General features: G+C 37.0%; 1 protein-coding gene across 2 annotated transcripts in view; it reads right to left on the bottom strand.

The window, feature by feature from the left end:
- Positions 1 to 21936, bottom strand: part of ADK (adenosine kinase) — a 296570-nt gene that overhangs the window by 253639 nt on the left and 20995 nt on the right. For both annotated transcript variants that reach the window (XM_075717813.1, XM_075717812.1), the window contains exon 3: positions 16227 to 16280. In XM_075717813.1, coding sequence (XP_075573928.1) covers positions 16227 to 16280 — 54 coding nt within the window. The remainder of the gene's footprint in view (positions 1 to 16226; positions 16281 to 21936) is intronic.

Raw genomic sequence — 21936 nt, 5'->3', positions numbered from 1 at the left:
ATGTAGCATATGTAGCATAAACAAACTAAGGTCTTTGAGGTGCAGATGGAGCAAGCAAACAGCTTCTGATTTCAACAAGTAATGAGCATATCCAACAAGTAGCCTCTTGAAAGATATACCTGCTGAATGTAAAACTGCTTCTTGATCAGAGAAATAATGAAGTCTGGTTTCTTAAAAAAAGCATATTCTGTAATTTCTACCCCAATAGCCTTCTCTGTCATGTTCCTGAAGTACCCTCTCACCCTCATCTTCTCTGACTTCCTCCAACCTAACTGTCTGGCTGGTGAAAAGAGGACCTGCTGATGTGGGGCTCCCTGCATCGTGGTTGACTGGGTAGTACCCACAGGTTGTTCCAGCCAACTAGGCATGATGTTGCTGGGAGCAAATAATGCCCAAGTTCTACCCACCTTTCCCTCCATGGGACTCTCTTCTTTATCAAGCCACTAACTTGCTTGAAACCTCAAGTAACTTGTTATCCTACACATTTTTGCTGCCCTGTCAAACATGATTATGATATTGCCCACTGAGCTGAAGAACTATTAGAATACAGATACAGGATATCTCGTTTGGTAAAAGAGATAGGCTACAAATACACAAGATGGTGTCCTGCCAAATCTCATAATTTCTTCTGAAGTCAGGACTGACAGCAGCAATAGTTTTCTTAGATTCTGGGGATATTTTTTTTTCCTTCCTCTCCTCTCCCAGGCCTCTTAAAAAAATTTACTCCAATTGCTCTGGACAGATCGAAACATGTGAAAGAAAATGATAGTCAGAGAGAGCCCAAGCACAAAAAAATAAATCGTTTTTAAACCAGCTTATAGGAAAATTGGAGTACATTTCCAATTGTTCATAGCATACTCAAAGATGAATTTCAAAAATTTCTAAAGCCATTTTAACTCTCAAATCTCTAGCTTACCAAGCTGCAATCTTTAAAAGAAGGTGTACCTTTTCAAGTAGTTATTTGCTTCTTGAAATGCAAATTTGTAAGAAGAATTCATTTTCTCCCCCCCCTCAAAAAACATGAAGGGCTTTCAAAAGCTGATTTACCTTCTCATTTATACGAGGTAATGCAGTATATTTGCATAAAACAGTCAAAACTTTTTTTTTTTTGTAATATAATAGGTAGCTAACTATGTAACCCCTGCCGTTTTAGAAGACAGTCCCCTTGTTAGGAAACCGCTCAAAGTGACAATTTCAGTAACTCAGCATCTCTTTCTGGATAATTAGATGTATTATGAATATGCAGATTTCACAGAGCTGATTGGTTCAAAATGTCCAATTCCTCAAGAACATCACCTTCCATAGAAACAACTGTATTAGCAGGCAGCAGGCTCTCATCCAAACTTGTATTAAACATTCATCTGCAAAGCTCAAATACAGATCACAGCAGATAGAATTACCCTTGCCCAACCTTTGTGAAGGTACAGGTTAAGGATGACTATTTTCCCATTGGTACTGTGACCCGCATACATAGGATTTTCTTGCAGCAGAGCTTAACAAAATCTTTGGGGAGGACAGGGGTGGAGATTTCATGCCATCCACATTATCACAGAATGCAAGTTAAATAACAAAACAATAGCACCATCCAGTGGCAATATCTTCCCTTTAAGAAGTTTATCACTTACTTTTCTGATCCTGCTGGAGCAACTGTAAAACTGCTAAGTAGGGTATTTCCACTTCTAATCACAGTTTTTTGAGCAGCCATCATCCTGAGAATATAGGGATCTTGGTGGGAAATGCAGTACTAGCAAAGAGTGTGAAAAGAACAACTGCACATACAAATAATTGTGCAAAAACAACACTGAACTTGGAGTATCAAATACAAGACTCTGCAACTTGTAATATTTAGAAGATCTGTAAAGCAAGTTTATTCCAATGCTGAAATCCTACTATTATATTCACTGAAGGTTGAAAATGCTTTTTTCCTGACTAGGCAGCTTCTAATTGCATTTTAGGTAGAAAATTATTCAGTGTCTTCTCAGAAAACCCACACTGCCCCCCCTCAAAAAAAACCCCAAACCACTGTTGTCTGTGTATTTTAGGCCTGCTCATTCCTCCCTCTTTTTTTTTTTGTTCATATTCATGTAAGTTTCTCCCTTCTATTCATTTGGTTGGTGTCTTATTTCCTCAGAAAATAGAGTATTTCATATTTTTGGGTACCAGAATGGTGACCTCTACTCCTGGTAAGCACCTGTGGCAGAGCCGAAAGAAATCACAAAAGAAAATTAAGGGGAAAAAAGCTGTTGTACAATAATTGCCATCTGCAATAACCAGTATGATAGGAGTAGAGAGAGAACGAACTGGTTTTAAAGACATTCGCAGGGTGTTTTTCTCAGAGTAGAGACAATAAATAAACAGAGAATCACACAGTTTAATAGTTCAGTGTCCAACCCTTGACACAGGCACATCCTTCCAACTCAGGAAAGGCTCCCATACTTTATATCAACCACTAACACATGTATTTGGACACCTATGATGGCACAATTTTCTCTGTTGTGAAGTGGGATGTTCACACACTGGAAAGTTTTAAGCAAGCTGCTGTTTCAAAACATTCCCATAGCTGCTGCTGGGATTATAACCCAAAAGTTCTGGTTTGTTTTGGCTTTTGTTGTTTTTGGTTTTTTGGGTTTTTTTGGTTTTTTAAGATTTCAGAAATCTGTACAGGACTGTGCCAACAGAAGGGAATGGTAGGCTTATCCACTGTTGCATACAGACACGTTCCACTGTTGCTGAATGCTAGAAATGTTAGCTGGAGAGATCACCTACTTTAGAAAAGTTATTTAAGTGAGTTCACAAGCAAATTAGAGTAGCCCATCTCAGCTTTCACTAAATCTGCAAGATAACTTGTCACTACAGTTTAAAAGCAGAGCGTTACTACTGTAGTTGCATATCTTATCTAAATATTCACTTTCAACTTAAAGCACTCAACACATTTTTGCACTAATATTGAATTTCCCAAAATACTTTTTTCCAAAAGAGTGGAAGACTGCGATTCTATCTTCCTGTCTTTGATAGTCCAATACAAGACCTGCATGCATTTTGCTGACCTAAATCTAAGGCAAGCAGGATAGGAGAATGTGTGTGTTTTCAGTTTCGTTTATACAGATATTAGAAATTAAGAACTGAAATTAATTAATACCCTTATATTCTCACTGTCTGCAGCTCTATTGTTACTCCCCTCACAATCACAGCCAGCTACATCAGTTAAAGAGACAAGGCCAGGCCAGGCCACATGTACTGGGGGCAGGGTGCCTAAGATACTTAACTGGTATAGGGAGTTTACCTCCATCACCTCCCACATGCTCCTGCACCAGCCTGAATAATGTATATTGGTTTCAGCTGCTCAGCAGAGACACTGGCATCTGCAGCTGCAACTGCACCAGCTGACTCATGTGACCAGAAGGTACCACTGAATCCCTTGCAGCAGCTGCGCTCCATCTGTGATCACTGGTTTGGGGACAGAAGCTGCAGTGTGTCAGTTGCTGTTTCCACTTCTTGTAAAGCAAGGTCGTCTGATCATACAGTCAGTATGGTATTAGGGCAGGAGACCCCCTTCAGAAAAAGCAGATGGCTTGGTGGTTAAAGGCACACAGCTTCTGAATTTGCAGCAAGTTTCCCATGCAATTTGGAGCCAGATACATTCCCTGTTTGCTTTAGGCCACAAATCCATAAAATCACAATCTTATCTAACAGAAAACTGCAAGAACAAATCAATTTAAATGTCTGAGACACCCATATACAATGATTACTGAGCTATATAAGTATGTAGATCAGAAGATGAGATTATTTCCTGGCAAGTCTTCAAGGCTGTTCATGATCAGTAAGAAAGCAAATCAGCTTTACACTAAAACACAAACTTATCTCCCTGCAGATGTAAAACTGCATATCCATACTGGACATATATACTTACACAGATAAGCAGGGGCTTCTAGATGTCCTGATTAAATCAGTCAAATTTAAGTGATCTCTTCCATCACACTAATAAAATGGCTTAAGTCTCAATATTTTCCTCACACAACAGGCTACTCTGCCTGCTCTGGTTTTGCCTATGGGGTTCATAGGTGCACAGAACCTTACCCTAGCAAATATATATGCACATTCTCTTTGCATATGGCCTTGTCCTGCCAGTCCTGCACTGTTCTGACTCCCCAGTTTAGAATCATTGCCATTTTTTCCCCCCATCCCATTCCTATGCATTCTATAATCTATCCAACTTCCTCTTCACTGTTCCTTCTCCACTGTTGAGCTGACTTATGGGCACTAGTTCTGCATTTCACCCCGCAAGCCCTCTGCCACTTCATGCTCTTAGGGCAGATTTGATGCAAAGGGAAACTTCTGTAATGAAACAGAACTGCCAAGTTTTGTACCATGATTTCTTGTAACAGGAAGGCTCATCCATAAAACCTCCTTCAGAAATACAAAGAACTGTTCTTCATAAATAAATAATATACACCTTTGATCACTCCAGTTTGAAAATTATGACAAACTGCCTTCAACTCATGGTCTCCTGTTTACCAGGAGGCAAAGAAGAATGATCCACTCTAAACACCACCACAAACTGGCAGCCATTCCAAACCAGCAATTTTCAATTCTCTGAAGCCACATTAGAAATGTGAGTCACAAAGAAACCCTTCTGGGAATTAAACATGCAACATTATTTTGTTGTTGTTTTATGTAGTGTATGCAGAGGACTTCTGAGAGTCATTTATCTGAATTCTTTAAAGTATCTACTTTCTTTTCCTGAATTCATTCACTTGGTGGGGGGTGGGGGTGGGGAGGGGTGTCAATCATGTTTGAATGGGGGTTAATTAGTAGTACGGTTACTCTTAAACTTAAACTGAATGCTAAACACGTGAAGTAATAGATGCTGTAAATGTTAAGCTTTTTTATTACTCTTGTTTCTTAATTAATCTGAATGTTAATAACAAACTAATTTTTAGTTCTAAGGCATACCAACCAGCATCTCCAAAGTGACAAGAAAATTAAAGATAAATATTTACGATTCCAATACAACTTCTCAGAATACTGCACTGTCAGCTTTGAGTTTAACGTGTTTTAATTTCATGCCTTAGGAATTCTACACTACATATGGCAAGGGCACAGCTGGAAGATTGCACCCCATTTTTGGCAACACCTTCATGAAGTACCTAAAACAACTGGAGAGAGGCCAGAGGAAAGCAGTGAAATTGGAAAGAAGTTGAGATAATGTGAGCTACAGGAAGAGATTTATCCTGCATCCTCCAGTCTACAGATAAGGAGAAAAGGACAGACTTGAGAACATAAAAATAAAAACAATAGGAAGGGAATAACCTGTACTCTGTATCACTGGAGACCAGGACAGCTAACAAAAGCTGAATTGTATTCAGAATGGATTAAAACCAAGATTCAGTGTGCGGAGGGGAAACTTTTCAGAGGGAGTGAAGCAGCACACCAATACAGATTATGTAGTAAGATTGCACTGTCTCCACATGACATCTTACTATTTCCAAAGACCTTTAGAGGAGGCTAGACAAGTATCTGCCAGGAATGACAAAGATGCATCTCTAGCTGGATTAGGGGAATGAAACTAAATGATCTCTTGAGGTCTTTCTAAAGTTCTATGAAAGGAAAGGCAATTAATGGACAGCTACTAAATTATTTTCACACAAGCCATTTAATCTGCTCTGATAAATGATCACCTCCTTTAAAATAGCAGAATCCACTATACTGAGGACTAATTGGTACTCTTGGGGTTAAGCTTAACCCAGAAAAGACTAAATGGACAACAGAGACTTACCTATTCTTTCAGTTGCTGATACAGCTTATTGTATTTTTTATTGGGGTGCTCATATCTGTAAATGAGGATACTTTTAAAGCTAAATTAGTGAAGACAGTGATGTCACATTAGCAGCTTTGGAAATGGAATAGCCAATGTGATCATGGCTTTTTTACAATAGGGTAACAAGCAGGACATTAGTTGAATTTCTCTGGCATTTCAGTTCTAAACAGTCTCACTGAAAGAGATTTTCAATGAGAAAACTGAAGTCCCAGCACAGGAAATATGTATATATACACACACACAAATGTCCAAGAACAACAGGACTACACCACAATACAGTTCATTACTTGATTATTTAGGAAAAACAGTGGCATTATATCCTGATTATGTCTCTTGTGGAATTATGAGGAAACAATAAATTACATACTTCATGCATTTAAACAGAAGACGCACACACAGGTGCCATCAAGCACTAAGTTTTATTTTTAAAATTCTAGGAGTTCACAAAAGCTTGAAGCTATTCAAAAATCAAATGGAAGAGGTCTTAGTTTTAAAATTCAGTTATAGCTTGTCTTCTGTTACCATAGATTTTTTCATTACAATGCAAAAATACCAAAAGCTTAAATTCTCCATCTACTCTTAGGACCACCCAAAAAATGAGTATAAACTAAAATATGAATATTTTTACTTTCTTTTGCATTGGCCAGCTTTTAGATAATCATACCAGCAACACATGTAAATGATTTTAAAGCACATCACCTCAATCATATCATGCCAGTAACAAAAAGAAAACACCCACAAAACAAAAAGTGAGTTTAGAAAAGAGATAATTGAACTATCATTCTGGGGTTTGCAATGTTGTCTATTACAACATAATCTTTTAATATAGTAATCGAATACCAAATACACTTCTGGTCTGTATTAGAAAAAAAAACCACACAATTTGCTTGCTGTACTCAGGTTCATCCTATCTCAAGCTCAAACTGCGCATGCACATCACGTGCAACAAAACATGCATTTCTTATTTTCATTGTTTTTAAATAGTCTCTATGAAAGTAGTAAGCTTGTACTTAAACAAAAAGTCAACAATGCACTGCCAAGTACTTTAAAGTGGTTAAAAGCTGTACACATTTTACATCTTTCACCGTAGTCTCCAATTAATTGCCATAAAGCTAGCTACTACATAAAGCACCACCTTGTGGCAAAACCAGTACTGACAGCATGTCCCTTTCCTGGGGCTTTCAAACATTGCCACAATTTCAAGTTTTGCTGCACATTTCATTAAAGTCTGAACAAAAACAGAATTAAAAAAAGATCTGCCAAGAGAAGATTGTTTGAAAATTCTCCTCCACACACCCTACATTTACGAAATTAGTTTCATTAATGTAATTTCATAAAACGCTCAGGCAGGTATTAACTTTTTTCCTGCATCTAGTGCTGTCTCCAGAGGACTGTGAGCAAAATACAACATGTAAGGAGTACAGTAAGAGAATGGCATAAAAATCCCATGTTAAGTTGATATCTCATTCTATCTCTCAGAATACTTCAAGCTGCAAGATAGACTACAAGAGCTACATTAATTACTCTGACAACTCTCATTCTCTCTCTCAGAATACTTCAAGCTGCAAGATAGACTGCAAGAGCTACATAATTACTCTGACAGCTCAAAACTATCCCACAGCAATATCTTTATTTACATTCTCTTTCAAAGAGACACTAAGACAGACGATATATCTTGCAAGTTATTAAAATGACCAGTCATTTCTAAGTTTTAGAAAAATCTCAAGTTTAGTACTACATTTTATAACACAAAAACTAATACTCTAAAGACAGATTTTGTCCAATTCTAAATTGTGCATTTCTGTGCAAAGAAGCAGAAACCTTTTCAGCTACCTTAACTAAGAAATAGTGATCCCAGAAGATTTTGCATGCTCTGCAGCTTAAGATTGCATCTTATTGTAAGTATGCACCCATCCTCTATCTGAAAGAAATCAACAGACAGAAATATGCAGCACTATGGAAAAATTAGTCTGCATATTGAAAACTCAGTCTTCAAATACATCAGTGGTTGCACACAGTCATGCCACTACTGTATTAGCACCACACTTTGTACATACCTGGAGTCAAAGCAAAATACAGTTAACACCATTTTTCACACCATTTTTTAATTTGTTGTAAAATAAGGAAAGCGTCAAGAGAAGTGGTGAGGGAAAAGTCTCCTTCTGGACAATCATGCCTCAGTGACTGCCCAAACTGCATTTATTGAAACATGAACGCCAGGGGGACAAGAGGGTGCAACTATTTCATGCTGTTTGTGAAGCCTTTGCTATGAACACTGGGTGAGTGGCAAGCTGAAACCCTTTACACGAGTTCAGAATACTTGAGCCTTCTGAGTCCAGGCATTCAATTTAGTGCTGTGGGCTACCTGCTTAGTCTGTGCTTGAGGGTGATTTCAAAAATAGGCAGCAAAAGCAAAAATGTGTTTCCTTGCTTTAAACCAAGTTTGTACAGTACATACTAAGTACCGGTAATTACTATCAGAAAGAGCAATAGATAACCCATCTCATTAGCTCACGACAGAGAGCCAGGCAGGTCGATGTCAATCCATCGATTCCTGCATAAGTTTTCAGAGCATAAGAAATGGTTATGAAAGATCAATTTAACTCAATAACCAGTACCATAAGAGCTCCTGAAAGCTCTCAGATTTGAGCTGGAATTACAGTTTGGAATATTCCAAAACATCTTTCCCTTAGAGGATCTTCTCCTCTCTCTGCTGTACCACTTATAATAGGGTAGTGATAATGCAAGTAGATGACACAGGTATTTAAAAAACATCTCTTGAAGGTACGAGAAGGTATGAGATTAAGTCGCATAAGAGCAAGGCTACAGAAGAACAATAAATCTGACACTAGGAATTTCTATAACTTGATTTAAGCAAATTCAGTTTCAATCCTCTAGCAGCTGGTTTTAGACCTTTCATTTTTGGGTTCTTGTATGTCACACACAAGATATTTTGGTTTCTCCACTGGCTTTCACATCCATCCTTCTCTTTCCCCCTACCATGGAAGTGTTGTATCACACAGTCTCAGATAAGCAGCTCAGGCTATAAAACCAAGTTCCCCAGAGGAACACAAGCCTTGTTCTCATCTGCCAACCATAGCTATTATCAAAAGTTTTCTTCTATATTATATGAAATAACCAGTGTCACGTAAGAATGAATCAACACTAATTTCCAAGAGCTGCTTAACACTAAAGAATATTCTAAGAGCCTATAAAGCTATGTAGCAAAGTTTTGCTTTAATATACTATATACACAAAATAATGCAAACAGAAGCAGAAGGCTTAATTACAGTACTGTATTGATACATGAGCACAATTTAAAAATATTGATCCAGTATGTTTACTACCCTGTATAAGTAACATGCAGATAATAAGCATACTTATTTCATATTATCAATAGCAGGATGCAAAATGAGATTATAAAATATAGTTAACACTTGCAAATTTTCATTTTAAATTTAAGCAGATGTAAAGACTGCCTACATCAAAGAAGGCAAAAGCATTTCTGCTATAATTTAGATTCTTAATTTTTGTAAATTTTATGCAGATTGTCTATTACCAAGAATTCATGAGATTATTTCTGTAACACTAATTTGCACTGGTGCTGCATTCAGAAGAATTGGATGGGCAGGCAGAAAGCTGAAGGGAAAAATAGAGGGAAGAATCTGTAACAGAATTTTGTAGCTAACCATAAATCATTCTTTTTGTACATATGAGTCAAGCCCTAATATATACCATAGAAGTGATAAAACCATTCTGGGGAAATCAAACTGCAATTTAAAGTAATTTCTACAGAGGGAGCCAACAACCCAAAGAACAGGATTAACAAAACACATTCCAGATCAGCACAGAGTTCTTCCCAACCATTAATCTCTTTCATTACATTTACATGTTTTTCACATATCCACACCACATCGTCCAGATTCTTGCTCCACAGAATTCCCAAGCATTTAATGACAATTCACTTAAAGTAGTGCTTGATTACACATCATAGAATGATCACTGTCAATACACAACAGAATTTATATTTGCTTTGGGAGGTGACAACTTAAAAGACTGATCATTCAGGGTTATTATTTATTCATTAAAAACAGTAGTGCAGAAGCTTCAATTTGTAGCAATTCTAAAAATATTAGATTTTGTAAAAATGAATGTCAATTCCACAGTAGAAATTTTTATTGGCATTTTCATACAGACCTCTACACCAGGAAACAGGCCAGTATGATAGATTGATCTAAACAAATGAGGAGGAGATGTAAAATAAAGTTGTGTAAAGATGAGAGTTGGTAAGCTTTTTCATAAAGCTGGGCACCTTGTTGTTTCCATAACAGTTTTCCACATTACTTCATTGCCAAATCACATTTTATATTATATACTAATCCACTCAGATGTAATTACAAGTAAGGTATATTACATAAAGCAACTCAACAGCTTTGACATATGTCTGTGACAGGTTCATGCATTACTCCAACCATACAAATCATCTCTGTTGTCAGCATATGTTGAGTAGGCTGACAAAAGATTCAAAGCTTAGTATTTCTGATATTTTAGTATCTCTTCCCCAAAAAACAATTTTCTACCCTCTTTTTTAGGTTTTGGAGGGAACAGTGGGGATAAAAACAAAAGGTATTTTAGAGAGACTACACACCAACAGGACACCGAATCCTAACAGCAACATACACAGAAGGATTTTTGAAAGCGGTGTTGAAGATAAGCTACACCCTCTAGTGGCACAAAATACTGTAGGCTTGGTTGCTCCAGACAGCATCAGACAGACAGTTGCACCCCTTTATGTCCCCAGCATTCATGCTTCTCTCAGTGCATGTTGAGCCATCAATGAGGCATGGTTGCACAGTAAATGGGTTTAGGGTCGAGTCCCTTAGTTTTTGTACTTAAGCATTATGACACTGATTTACACATTGTAACCCTCCCAAACACAAGGAAACTCCACTACAACATTCCCATGAACAGGTTCAAATCCCTTTTGCATCCTCTAGCTTTCTAACATACCCATACGACTTCTAAACCCCTACTGTAAATTCCTCTACTCTTTCCCAAGCACCATACAGGCCCTCTGTAATCCCCAAACAGCCCTCCTATGCCTCCAAGATTCACCCTTCCAATACTCACTTATATATACACATATATATATATCACTTGTATACATCTTGGCTAAGCAAAACCAGAATGTACACAAAACAACCCAGATGTTAGAGAATTCAAAACTGCATCAGTCACCCAAATAGCTGTTCTCAAACTTAAGAGTCTCCCTCTCTCTCTGCTGTTCAGTTTCACTTTGAAAAAGTATTCATATAGCAAGTATACAGCTAAGAATGAAATACCTAAATAAAATTCCTCTCAGCAAACTTGCAGCAAAGCAACACATCTGCCCTCCCTTCTGACCACAACACAAACAGCAGACTGAAGAGAAAGGAAGCTTGTATTTATCTTCTTCCTCTTTCTCACTTTATGGACTTTATCTCTGTAAAAAGATACATTATGAAAGCAGAGGTGGTTGTAGGGCACAAAATAGCTGCCACTTTTCATACTCTTTCCTTCAACCACTTAAAAAAAAATGAAGTGTTCCATCATGGCCAAAACTGCTTAACAAAACAGTTTATAAAATTGTACAACCAGCAGTCAAAGCGGTATTAAAACAAGTGTCCTGAAGCACTGCTTACAGACTCAGTGGTACCACTAAACCCCAAACAATGTTTTTAAGACTCACAATGAATCTATTTTAGTCACCTATTCATACAAGCTAGTCAAGCTACCAAGATTTTGCTACAACCCGTATTGTAGTAAAAGAGAATATTACTAAACAACCCCAACATCTCTGCCAACACTGCACAGTGAAAATAGACTCTGTATTGGTGAACATACCAAGTGTTTCTACTTTAATATCAAGACAACTTAGATCACAGCCCATCACTTGCTGCAGCTACCTTAAATTTATTCTCCTCAAAAACTTTTGATGTGGAACCGTAGTAAAAAAAAATCAGCCTAGGCAACCACATATGCACACAAGTCTATAGACACACAAGTCTATACTTGGTTAATATGACCTTCAGTTAAAGTCATTCAGTCCAATTCTGAGAATTAAAAATAGGAGCAACTCTTCTAAAAAGGACTACATAAATGGTCAGGAGAAGTATTTCTATTTTTCTCACAATTTATATTTATTTATTTTTCTCAGAAGGGGAAGAACATACACAACATTAAGGCCTCACCAACCTTATTACGTCCAAGTTTCCCCAGCAGTCTTGCAGGACAGAATTCTTTTTTTTCCTCTCAAAGTTACAGGGGATTAGTTGGGCTGGGGGAGGTGGGAAACAACTCCAGGACATCTCTTCAGCCACAAACACATGCTTACCTTGTAAAACACCTGTGCAAATTGAAGATAGTACTGTTCCCCCATCTTTGTTATTCTCACTGCAGAGTAACAAACTCACCAGTGAAAACAAATATGATTGCTCACCTGATTCACTACAACATTGGCATGCTTGCCTTGATCATCAGTGAAGATTGTCTGAACTACTCTGCTAATTTTATATAGAAGCAGGCTAAGGAGCCTCCACACATTCCAATCCCTGGTTGAGCTGCAGGACAGTGACCACCACCTCGTGTGCATCAGGAGTTGATTGGGGCAAGGGGGGTAGATATTTCCAGCTGAATTCTGGAAAGAATGTATATATGCATCAACTTACAACTTTAGTGCTAACGAATTCCTTTAAGACAAAAGAGTATACATGAAGGAAAAGACACAATTTTAAAAGGCTGCTACAGTCCAAGTGAATTGGAAGCAGAAAAAAAAAAAAGGTGATCTTTCATACCTTAGCTCTTAAAATAGAAGTTAAGTATGATGCCATGCCTGTAAACCAACTCCAGTCTGGCTTAGTGGCTGTACTTATCTCTAAGATTCAAGGACAACAGGATCAAGCCAAGTCAGGTTGTAGCTGGCCCAATTACCTTTGGAGATAAGGCATTCATTACTTCATACAAATGTAAATTTTATTCAGAACAGCTACATGGAAGTGATCGCTAAGAAACTGAAGGACATCTAACCGTCAGAAAAAATCATCTTGGTACTATTAGATGAAGAATGGCAAAAGAAGTCCTCTTTACTAGGTAAGTCAATATAAAAGCTGCTGACATTTTGAAGACTGGAAGATAATGTATTTTAAGCAGGGGGATTTAGGCACTGAACCAGAATATGTAGAGTCTAACTTTATATTGACTTTAAAACATTAGGACAGGTTCAGGAGAACACCTTAGTTATAAGGGCACTGTACATAAGAATAAGTTTATAATGAAATCAGCAAAAATTATGCTAGCAGTAAGTTGACTTGTACCATTCCCTAGAATTGGCATTCCTTTTAAATATGAAAGCCTATCTAAATATCAGAAAATGATAGTTAAGTATCTAACAACTCATCTGTAAGCTAAATCAGAGAACTTAGCTTGAAGGACTGAAAGTGCTCTGAGGTTCAACGCTGTTTAATCTGTTCTGTACCGTACAGTTAACATGGTCCAAGAAGAACACACAGCATATTAAGAGAAGGTCCAAAGGTCTGTTCTGAAACAACATGACACTGACCTATGAGAGCTTTTCCCCAGCCAAGTATCCAGCGACATTCAAGATGCCAAGGTCAATGGCAAAAGCATGTTCAAACTCTTTCATTATAATCAACAGCATATAAATCATCTCAGGAGCTACTGTAGTGATAACAACGAAAAATACAAACAAAGGTTTCTGTTGCAGCTGATTCGTTTAAAACTTTAGTTTTACTGAGCTTTCTTTATTTAATTAAAGGAGTTCAACCCTCCATTTAAGAATTGACTGCTGTAAATATATCAGTAACTCATATACAATTAAGTAATATGCAACATACCACATTTGAGCTTTTAAAATAAAAAGCTCAAACAGGATTTTAGTATGTTTAAACTACTTCAAATGAAATACCTCACATCAAACCAATATCTATTGTGCAAATAAAGCTTGTGTACACAGTACAACTTGTACTGTCCAAAATACAGACCTGTATGTCATTTAACTTGTGCTTAACCCCTCAACATGCTAGTACTTTTAATACTTCTAGCTTATATCTTTTTAAATGGTCTAACACTTTAATGGGTCAATCATAATTATGCTGTCCACAAGTGCTCTGTCATTAGAGACAGTGCTCTACATAAAACCAACCTTATCTACTCAAAGGCAACTGCTGTTGCCTGTCTTTTGCCTGGAGCTCAAGCAGCTTTAATGTCACAGATACTTTACTGTGATGTACAAGTGTAAGTTAAATGTCTTTTTCCATCCTCTGAGAGAACACAAAAATTTCTATTTGGCTAGTGATTCAATCACTACGGCTTTTAGCAAATAATTCTTTTTCAAAGGAATTAAGCGTTCATTACCAGAATACATTTTTACTGTTTGAAATCTATGACCTTACTAAGAAATATCCACATTTTTAACATGGAAAAACCTGACAGCTATAGATATGAATTAATCTGAAACAGTTACCTCATCTTACACATGGATAAACTGCTTAAGGCTTTTGGGGTACTATGAAATAATGCAAAATAATGCTAGTGTAATAATGGAAACAGACAATTATGTGCAAGAGCTGAAAGTTTAATACAGAAAAAAGAAAGCCACTTTTTTTCATATCTGAGCATGCAGATGCACACAAAAGAGACTAAATTCCCCGCTATTTCTGTCCTGAAAAGAAGAAACATGAACGTAATCCTAAAAATCTGTATCTTATTGGAAAATACAACTTTTATGTAAGTATTCCACTAGTCATCATGGAGCAGACACCAAATAAAATTATGTAAGGGCTGACAAGTGAAGCATTTTCTACAGTCTTTCATACCAACTATCTTCAAAAAAAAGCAGTTACATAATACAGATTTGAGGGATGGCAAAGAGGACATTCACATAGAACGTTTTTCAGACAACTCATGGAGAACAGTGAGTGAATAAGGCAAGAAGAAAACGGGAGTTCATGCACTAAGTATAGCTCTTCAGCCAGTGGCATTAATGTGCAGGAGTTAAAACCAGCAGTAATAAGAGAGACAATTACTTCACATAATGAAGAGCTTTAAGAACAAGAGATTTTTTTAAACTAAATTCTGAAATAACAAGTGCTACAGTATTGCTTTTATGTAACCTGTATGCTTACACGTACAACTGAGCAGGAATGTTCCAATTATGCCATCTTTTATTCAGTGAGTACTTTTCTCCCATTGAATATAGTAACTCTTGATTGAACTAATCAGTCACCACAGAAACCATACCAAGCTCTGATAAGTACCCTCCACTTTCAAAACATGTACACAGTTCAGAAGTCAGTAACTTGGAGAACTTCAGTATCTGTTTTAAAAGCTACCATAATTGGGGGGGGAAGGGGGTGGTGAAATGTGAAGGTTTCAAAACCAGGCATACAAACTCAGAATCCCCCTCCCCCATAACTAGATAATATGCAGACAATACCTACCTTTTTACTTTGCATTTTCCAAATGTATATACGCATGCTTATGCACACTACCCTGTATTTGCTTTCAACTCAAATGTAGAGCTTTTGTATTTTAGTACATAGTGTGTCAAAATAAAAAATAAAGGTAATTTTGCCTGAACATGGAAGACTATCTAAAATAGTAATAAATGTGAACTTCAAGCTTCTTTGGTTTGGCCACGTCTTTTAACAAAGGAGCAAAATAATTGAAGATGCTGTTAATGCAATATTTGATTAAGCTTCCTATGGCTACTTCTCCTGCAAGACAAAAGAATGATCCATTCGACAGTGGATCATATTTTTTTCCCCAGGAACAAGAGTTTTTAGGCTACAAAATCAGATTAGCCAAAACAGGCAAAATTTCAATATAACTGACAGGGCACTGGTGACTCTTAGCTACATTCCACACCACAGCCCAATTGTGTTGATGAGAATTTGCAAAGGTGGGAACAGCCACAGTATCACACAAGTAGGCAAATGAAAATAATGAGTCAACACTGACCCTGAAAAAAATCCTTCCTTTTCATTTCTGCCAGATATAAACAAACATTTCACTTATACACAGACATACTGTAGGCAGGCAGTAGCTGTTAGTGTAACCACTGTCATATATAAGACCAACTAGGATGAACACTGAGACATTTAAATTGCATGTGTACCAACTGCAGTTAAGAAAACAATGTTTAAAACAAATTAATGAAATTTTTTTTTAAATCTTTGTTTGAAAAAATTAGTTTTCTGACAAGTTGTGTAATTTACAGTAGGCAATACTGAGAGCAGAAGCTATTATGAAACACAAAATTTTTGCTTCAGGTCTTTAATAGTAAGATATGTACGTGCATAGAAAAGTAAATACATATAACATGCATGTATATCACCATAAAAGAGCTTACAGTTCTTTGTGCTTCTCCTCTGCCAAAATTTGGTCATTTGGCTTCAGCCCATACCTTGAAAAAAAGAACGACAAAACACAAAGCAGTTACACCTTTAAGAACATAGCCATCAAATGTAGTTTTATAGTTTCAAACTGGCAAATTATTAAACTATGTAATATTTGTTGATTCAAATACTTCAGGTATTGCAAAGACAGCAAAGCTTTCTAAAAAAAATCATTAAATGTTTATTAAAGTAAAAACATCACACACAACTTTTGCTTCATACCGCAGCTTCAAATTATACCAGATACTTTGGCTTGCTACATATCCAAAATCATTGCACTTCATACCATAAACTGTACATTGATCTTATAATTTGGATCTGACAAAACATGACAGTGCAGAATACAATGCGAACACTGAAACTGCCAGTACTGTTTCCCTCTGCAACAAATAAAACTATTCTAATCAATACCAAAAGCATTCTACAGAAAAAAAATATACTTTAACAACAGGCTGTTTAGGAAAATTTCTGCAGTCCATACAGTCAACCTCCAAAGAAAGCGAGAGCTTGAGAGAAAGAAACCTCCTTTGCTAGCTTAACCTAATAGGCAATTTAACAGAATAGGTTGCCTACACTGTCTGAATCAGAGGGAAAAAGGAACCCAGTCTCCCACAGTCATGCCGCAGGCTGCACTGTCAGTCACTTTGGAAAACCTTTAAGAAGTGACCTCACTTTTGTTGTGCCTCAGAGGAAAATCTTTTGCCATCTCAAAATACTCCACAAATCTAACTGCTATGGTTTTCTGGGGGGCTTGGGGGGTTTTTTTGGTGATGGGTTTTGGTTTTTTTTTTTAGTTGATTGGTTTGTAAGACAGTCATACATAATGTAAGCAGCTCAAAGTCAAGTGTCCATTTGATAATTCTGCTAACTGCTAGCTGCTCACACTGCAGAAGGTTCCCACTGTCCTGTTGCCCTCTGTTTTTGTTCTTTGCTCCAGTCAACTGCAAAACCATAAATTACCCCTCCCGAGGAAAGACTGGTCACCAACCAACTATACAATCAAGCTATCTTGCAAACTGACTTTTGTGTCAAATGAACAGATAAAATCTATGCTCTCTATTCCTTATAGCATTTTCTGATGATACTTTTTAAGCATCCATTTAAAATGCCAGCATCAACCCTGGACACATTCTCAAGCTCACTAGTGCTGCATTCAAACATGAAAGACACTGACCCGTTTTTTCTTGTTTACATATGCAGAGACTGCCTTAGGTTATTTGCCATAGTATCACACTGACTTGCATCCATTTATCCACTGTGCTGCTAAATCCTCCATGGAGTCACTTCTAATCAGGATACAATGTGGTCCATCCACTTTCTCCTTCTAAATGCAGGGTTTGCATTTGACTCTTATAGCAAGCAGACTATACTGTAACACCCTGTTCAATAACAGATTCAGGTCACTTGGTTTAACTGGCAAGTCTTCTTCAAAGTTTACCATCCTATCAGTAACTTTAAGCCACAAATTTTAACTGTTACATTTACTTCCAAATCAGTGTTTTCTGTAGTAAACAGTATAAGGCTCTTTCTTTAATGAAAAAGGGTCTAGCCCAATACCAGTCTCTTCCTAATGCTGCTACACCTCCCTGATATCTCCATTTGTCATGTCTTAATAAGCATTTTATGGATAGCAAATACTTACTTTTATGTCAGAGAAAAAGCAAAGAGCTACCAGGAAATTCTAAAAGAAACATCTTTCAGAAGTAAAAGGACACTAACTCTTCTTACGCAACTTGCAATCTTACTTAAAATGAAATCAGTCACTTGTTAAAAGGCTCTGCCTGTCATAGACAGATATTCCCTTGGCTAATATGCAATCCATTTTGTAAATGGAGATCATTTTGCCCATTAAAAAAAATATACCTGCATAAAGTCACAACCATTCTTCACTAAAAATAACACTGCATGCTTTTCCTCTGACCAGTAATCAGACTACTTCAGCTAGAACCAAATACAATTTTATCTGCTGAAGATACAGGAATACCATCTATAGTTGAGCTTCTTAAAGCTTCCAGATTCCTCGTTCCTCCACTCTTTTTTTTAAAAACACAATTTAACCCCCACAGTTATTTAGAGGAAATAACCCAAATAAAACCCTTCACTACTTACTCAGACCACTAAGTCAGCTACAACAGAAACTGTGTAACCTAGTGGGAATGCTGTTTAACAGATGTGTGATTTTCGCTTCAGTTATGTTACTGACATACCACAGAGGGGTGCAGGAGAGACACAGTTGCTACCCCTGAATTTGCAGAATGGTTCCTTTGGTAAACCTTAGCTTACCTAATCTTTTTCACCACTACCTCCCTCTTTCACCATGAAAATGGCATTTTTCAAATATTCTTCCCTGACCCCTAAAGATATTGCTTTGACAGCAACTTGTCAAAGAAAGTTTCCCACAAACGGACATGCCTGCAGAGTTCAACTTTTATTAGTACTTAATGCATTAAGACAGGATGCATATTATATTTCATACACAGCTGCTGAAGTATTTAATAAATTTAAATGTGCAACTAGCACAGTGAACAGCTTACATAATATTTCCCAACATGTGTTTCATAGGCAAGATTGATAAACACCAGTTGGCTCTTCCTAACTGAGGAAGGTTAGATTTGGGAGAATTTATCTAAAAAACATTTTAGGAGCCAAGGATACTAAATGCAAAATTGAAGCTAAAGATATGAAGTCGAAAAATTTAAAATAAGGACATTTAAAACTATCTAAGCAACTAGAACAACATACTGTACATGTATTATACATGTACTTGCCTGGTATTAAACTACTAAATATGCTATGGAAATGAGCAAAGGAACTGAAGGACCACAACTTCATTTTTTCCTCTATTTTCTGCCCTGTGAAATTCAAAGTTGAACACATCCTAGCACATTAAATAATGATTATTCTTTTCAACTACCAAGTACCAAACTGTGACACAGTGTCAAAATGTTCATAGTCTCTTCATCACTGCTCAAGATCCCATTTCAAAAAAGGGACCTAAGAATAAAAATATGCAAGGGTCTACAGAAAGATCATTGCTAAGTGTCAAAACAAACTGTAGTACATTTAAAAAATTATACATTTAAACACTTTGATATGTCCTTCACAGACATTTAATCTACTGGAAGAGTAGCCAATGTTCCAGCCACCCCCTTCACAATGGCAGCTGCACACAATCGGACAGATAATGTGCCACAACTGCAGCAACTACCACACTGCACAGTTGCATATTGCCACCAAACCAGTGCAGCTGCCTGCCCAGATACACACACCCCAGCCTCTGAGCATCTCTGCTGATGACTTCTGACAGTCTGATAGGCTGATTGTACCCTGGGTAGAACTTCCACTTTTGGAAGACAGCAGCTTTCTCCCCAAACTCAGTTCCTTATGGAATTTCTTAAGCCACAACATTCTTAGTCTAACCTCTAGATGTCATCGTACCGTCATCACTCCAACATACCCCATTCTGCTCAAAGCTCAAGTGACATAGCTGCAGAGAGGAGCTAACAGAGATCGTTATTCTATCATCCATCTTCTAATTGCAGTTTAAATGCGAGGTTTCACACTGCTATTTCAATGTTGAGACAGTTTTTTTAAAACAGTATTCTTTCCAACCTGGTTACAAAAAGGCATGTTTATGCATTTAACTTACCAGGACAAACAAGAAAGCTAATCCCCTAGGTTTCATCAAGAAACAAAGACCCAACTCCAATTCACACTCTGCAAAAGCATCTCTTTGTCCTTTGACTACAACAGGGCATAGTGATACAGGATGTCTAAAGTTAGCCTGCTGAGCAAGATGATTTGAAGGCCTCCCATTAGTCCCCAACTCCATAACTTCAGAACATTAACAAACTGGAGATATATTTCAATGCGAAAATCTTGAACTACTTAATTGTAATTATCAAGGATGTTTTTCCACTTCCCAACCTCTCAATCTTTTTTCCTCATTTGTTTACTGTAACCAAGTAAGTCTACCAGAACTCACATCTGAACTTCATGTTATTTTCTTCCTTCCTAATTGGTATGTTTCCAGAACCAAATTTTATGTACATGCAGATACAGAGATAATATCAAGCTTAGCCCCCTAAAACATTAATTATAAACTCAAAACTACATTAATCTTAAATAGTTTCCCTTTCCACAAGCCTGAAAATAAAGTAGCACAGACCCAGACTAAAAGATTATTGCAGGTATTCTGAGGACAGATATTATACAGAGCCAAAATGGTGTTAAGGAAATTTGGCTCTACGTACAGCTGAATATACTCCATCAAAAAAATGCCAAGGCCACTTGGAAGAGTTTTACTGTGCATAACAGCTAGAGGTACAACTCTGACCTACACATTCTATTTGGTTATGGTGCTACAAAGGAAAAAACAAATGATGAAGGCAGCATACTCTTCTCCTCTTGCATGTATATGACTTCCCTAGCATTCACCTACAAGTTTATCATCTCAATTCCAATTTTTGCAGAAGTGTAACATTTTTATTAAATGTCTGCTTTTCATTTTTAAAGCACACTAGAACCTGTATGTTCAGCTCTGACTTGTGCAATGCATTTTAAAGATCCTTCTGAAATGGTAATCCTACGACTCAACGCTTTCTCATTTCCCAACTCCTAATATGAGAGAGTATGAAAATTAATGTGCTTGGACTGCAGTCAGCATTTTTACAATAATGCTCTTAATGTAACAAACAGTCATAAGGCATGGTTCCCTTCAGGCAGGATCCAATTTTACAAAGCCTTAACCAAATTAAAAAGAAAACACAGCCTACATTAAATATGTACTAGTGGAAAAACTCCAAATGAATATCCAGCTTAGATCTGCTCTATGAACAAGAGTTTCCTGAAAAGCTGGTAAGACTCACCTGTCCTAAGGCCCAAAATAAAAACTGGTGATGAGCAAACAGGTTTAAAAAATGGCAATAGATCTTCATAGCTTCAAACTTAATTCACCTTTCAAAATTTCTGACTTTAATCCATCAACCCAAGCAAAAACTTACATAGAAACAATAGCTAAAAATGGCACAGATATCAAACTAAAAATCAGCACAGACACATACACTGCCGCTTGGGCCAGAAGAGCCAAGACAAAATCTTCATCATGCCAACTACCCAGAAACAGAGGTACACAAAACTGTATACATATCAGAGTAATATTTTCATCAATATTTTCAAGAATACTTGTGAAGGAACAAGACACTAGAGATAAAAGAATTTTTTTGCATTAACCATCAATGTGAGTAGTCATCATAAAAATAAGATTAAAACTATTTCAGTAATACAAAGGTGCAACAGTAAAGCACCCTAGGAAGCTCCAAACGTATCTGTGCAGACATTCATCTGCCTGTTTGATGTACAAATAAATATGAACTTTTTGCCACAGTACATGACTCTAACCTTGCTCCCCTTTAAAAGCACTTGGGCTTTGCTATGCCATAAGCTTATTGTACTTGACATGCTTTGCTGCAGTTAAAGTATTTCCCAGATTGATTAAAAATGGAATGTACAAAAGGGTAGATTTCCAACACGTTCTTTGAACTTTGCAGAAAAGTCATCCAAAAAAAAAGGAAGAGAGTGCGATTTCTCTGTCAGAGACCTAAAACACATTGGTTGTATTAACTGGACAAGACAAGTAGAATTTATGCTATACTAGGCCATGCT

This window comes from Pelecanus crispus, chromosome 10 (genome assembly GCF_030463565.1).
Source record: "Pelecanus crispus isolate bPelCri1 chromosome 10, bPelCri1.pri, whole genome shotgun sequence".
Lineage (NCBI taxonomy): Eukaryota > Metazoa > Chordata > Aves > Pelecaniformes > Pelecanidae > Pelecanus > Pelecanus crispus.
The sequence above is the reverse complement of the archived record's forward strand: the minus strand, read 5'-3'. Positions and strand labels throughout refer to the sequence as shown.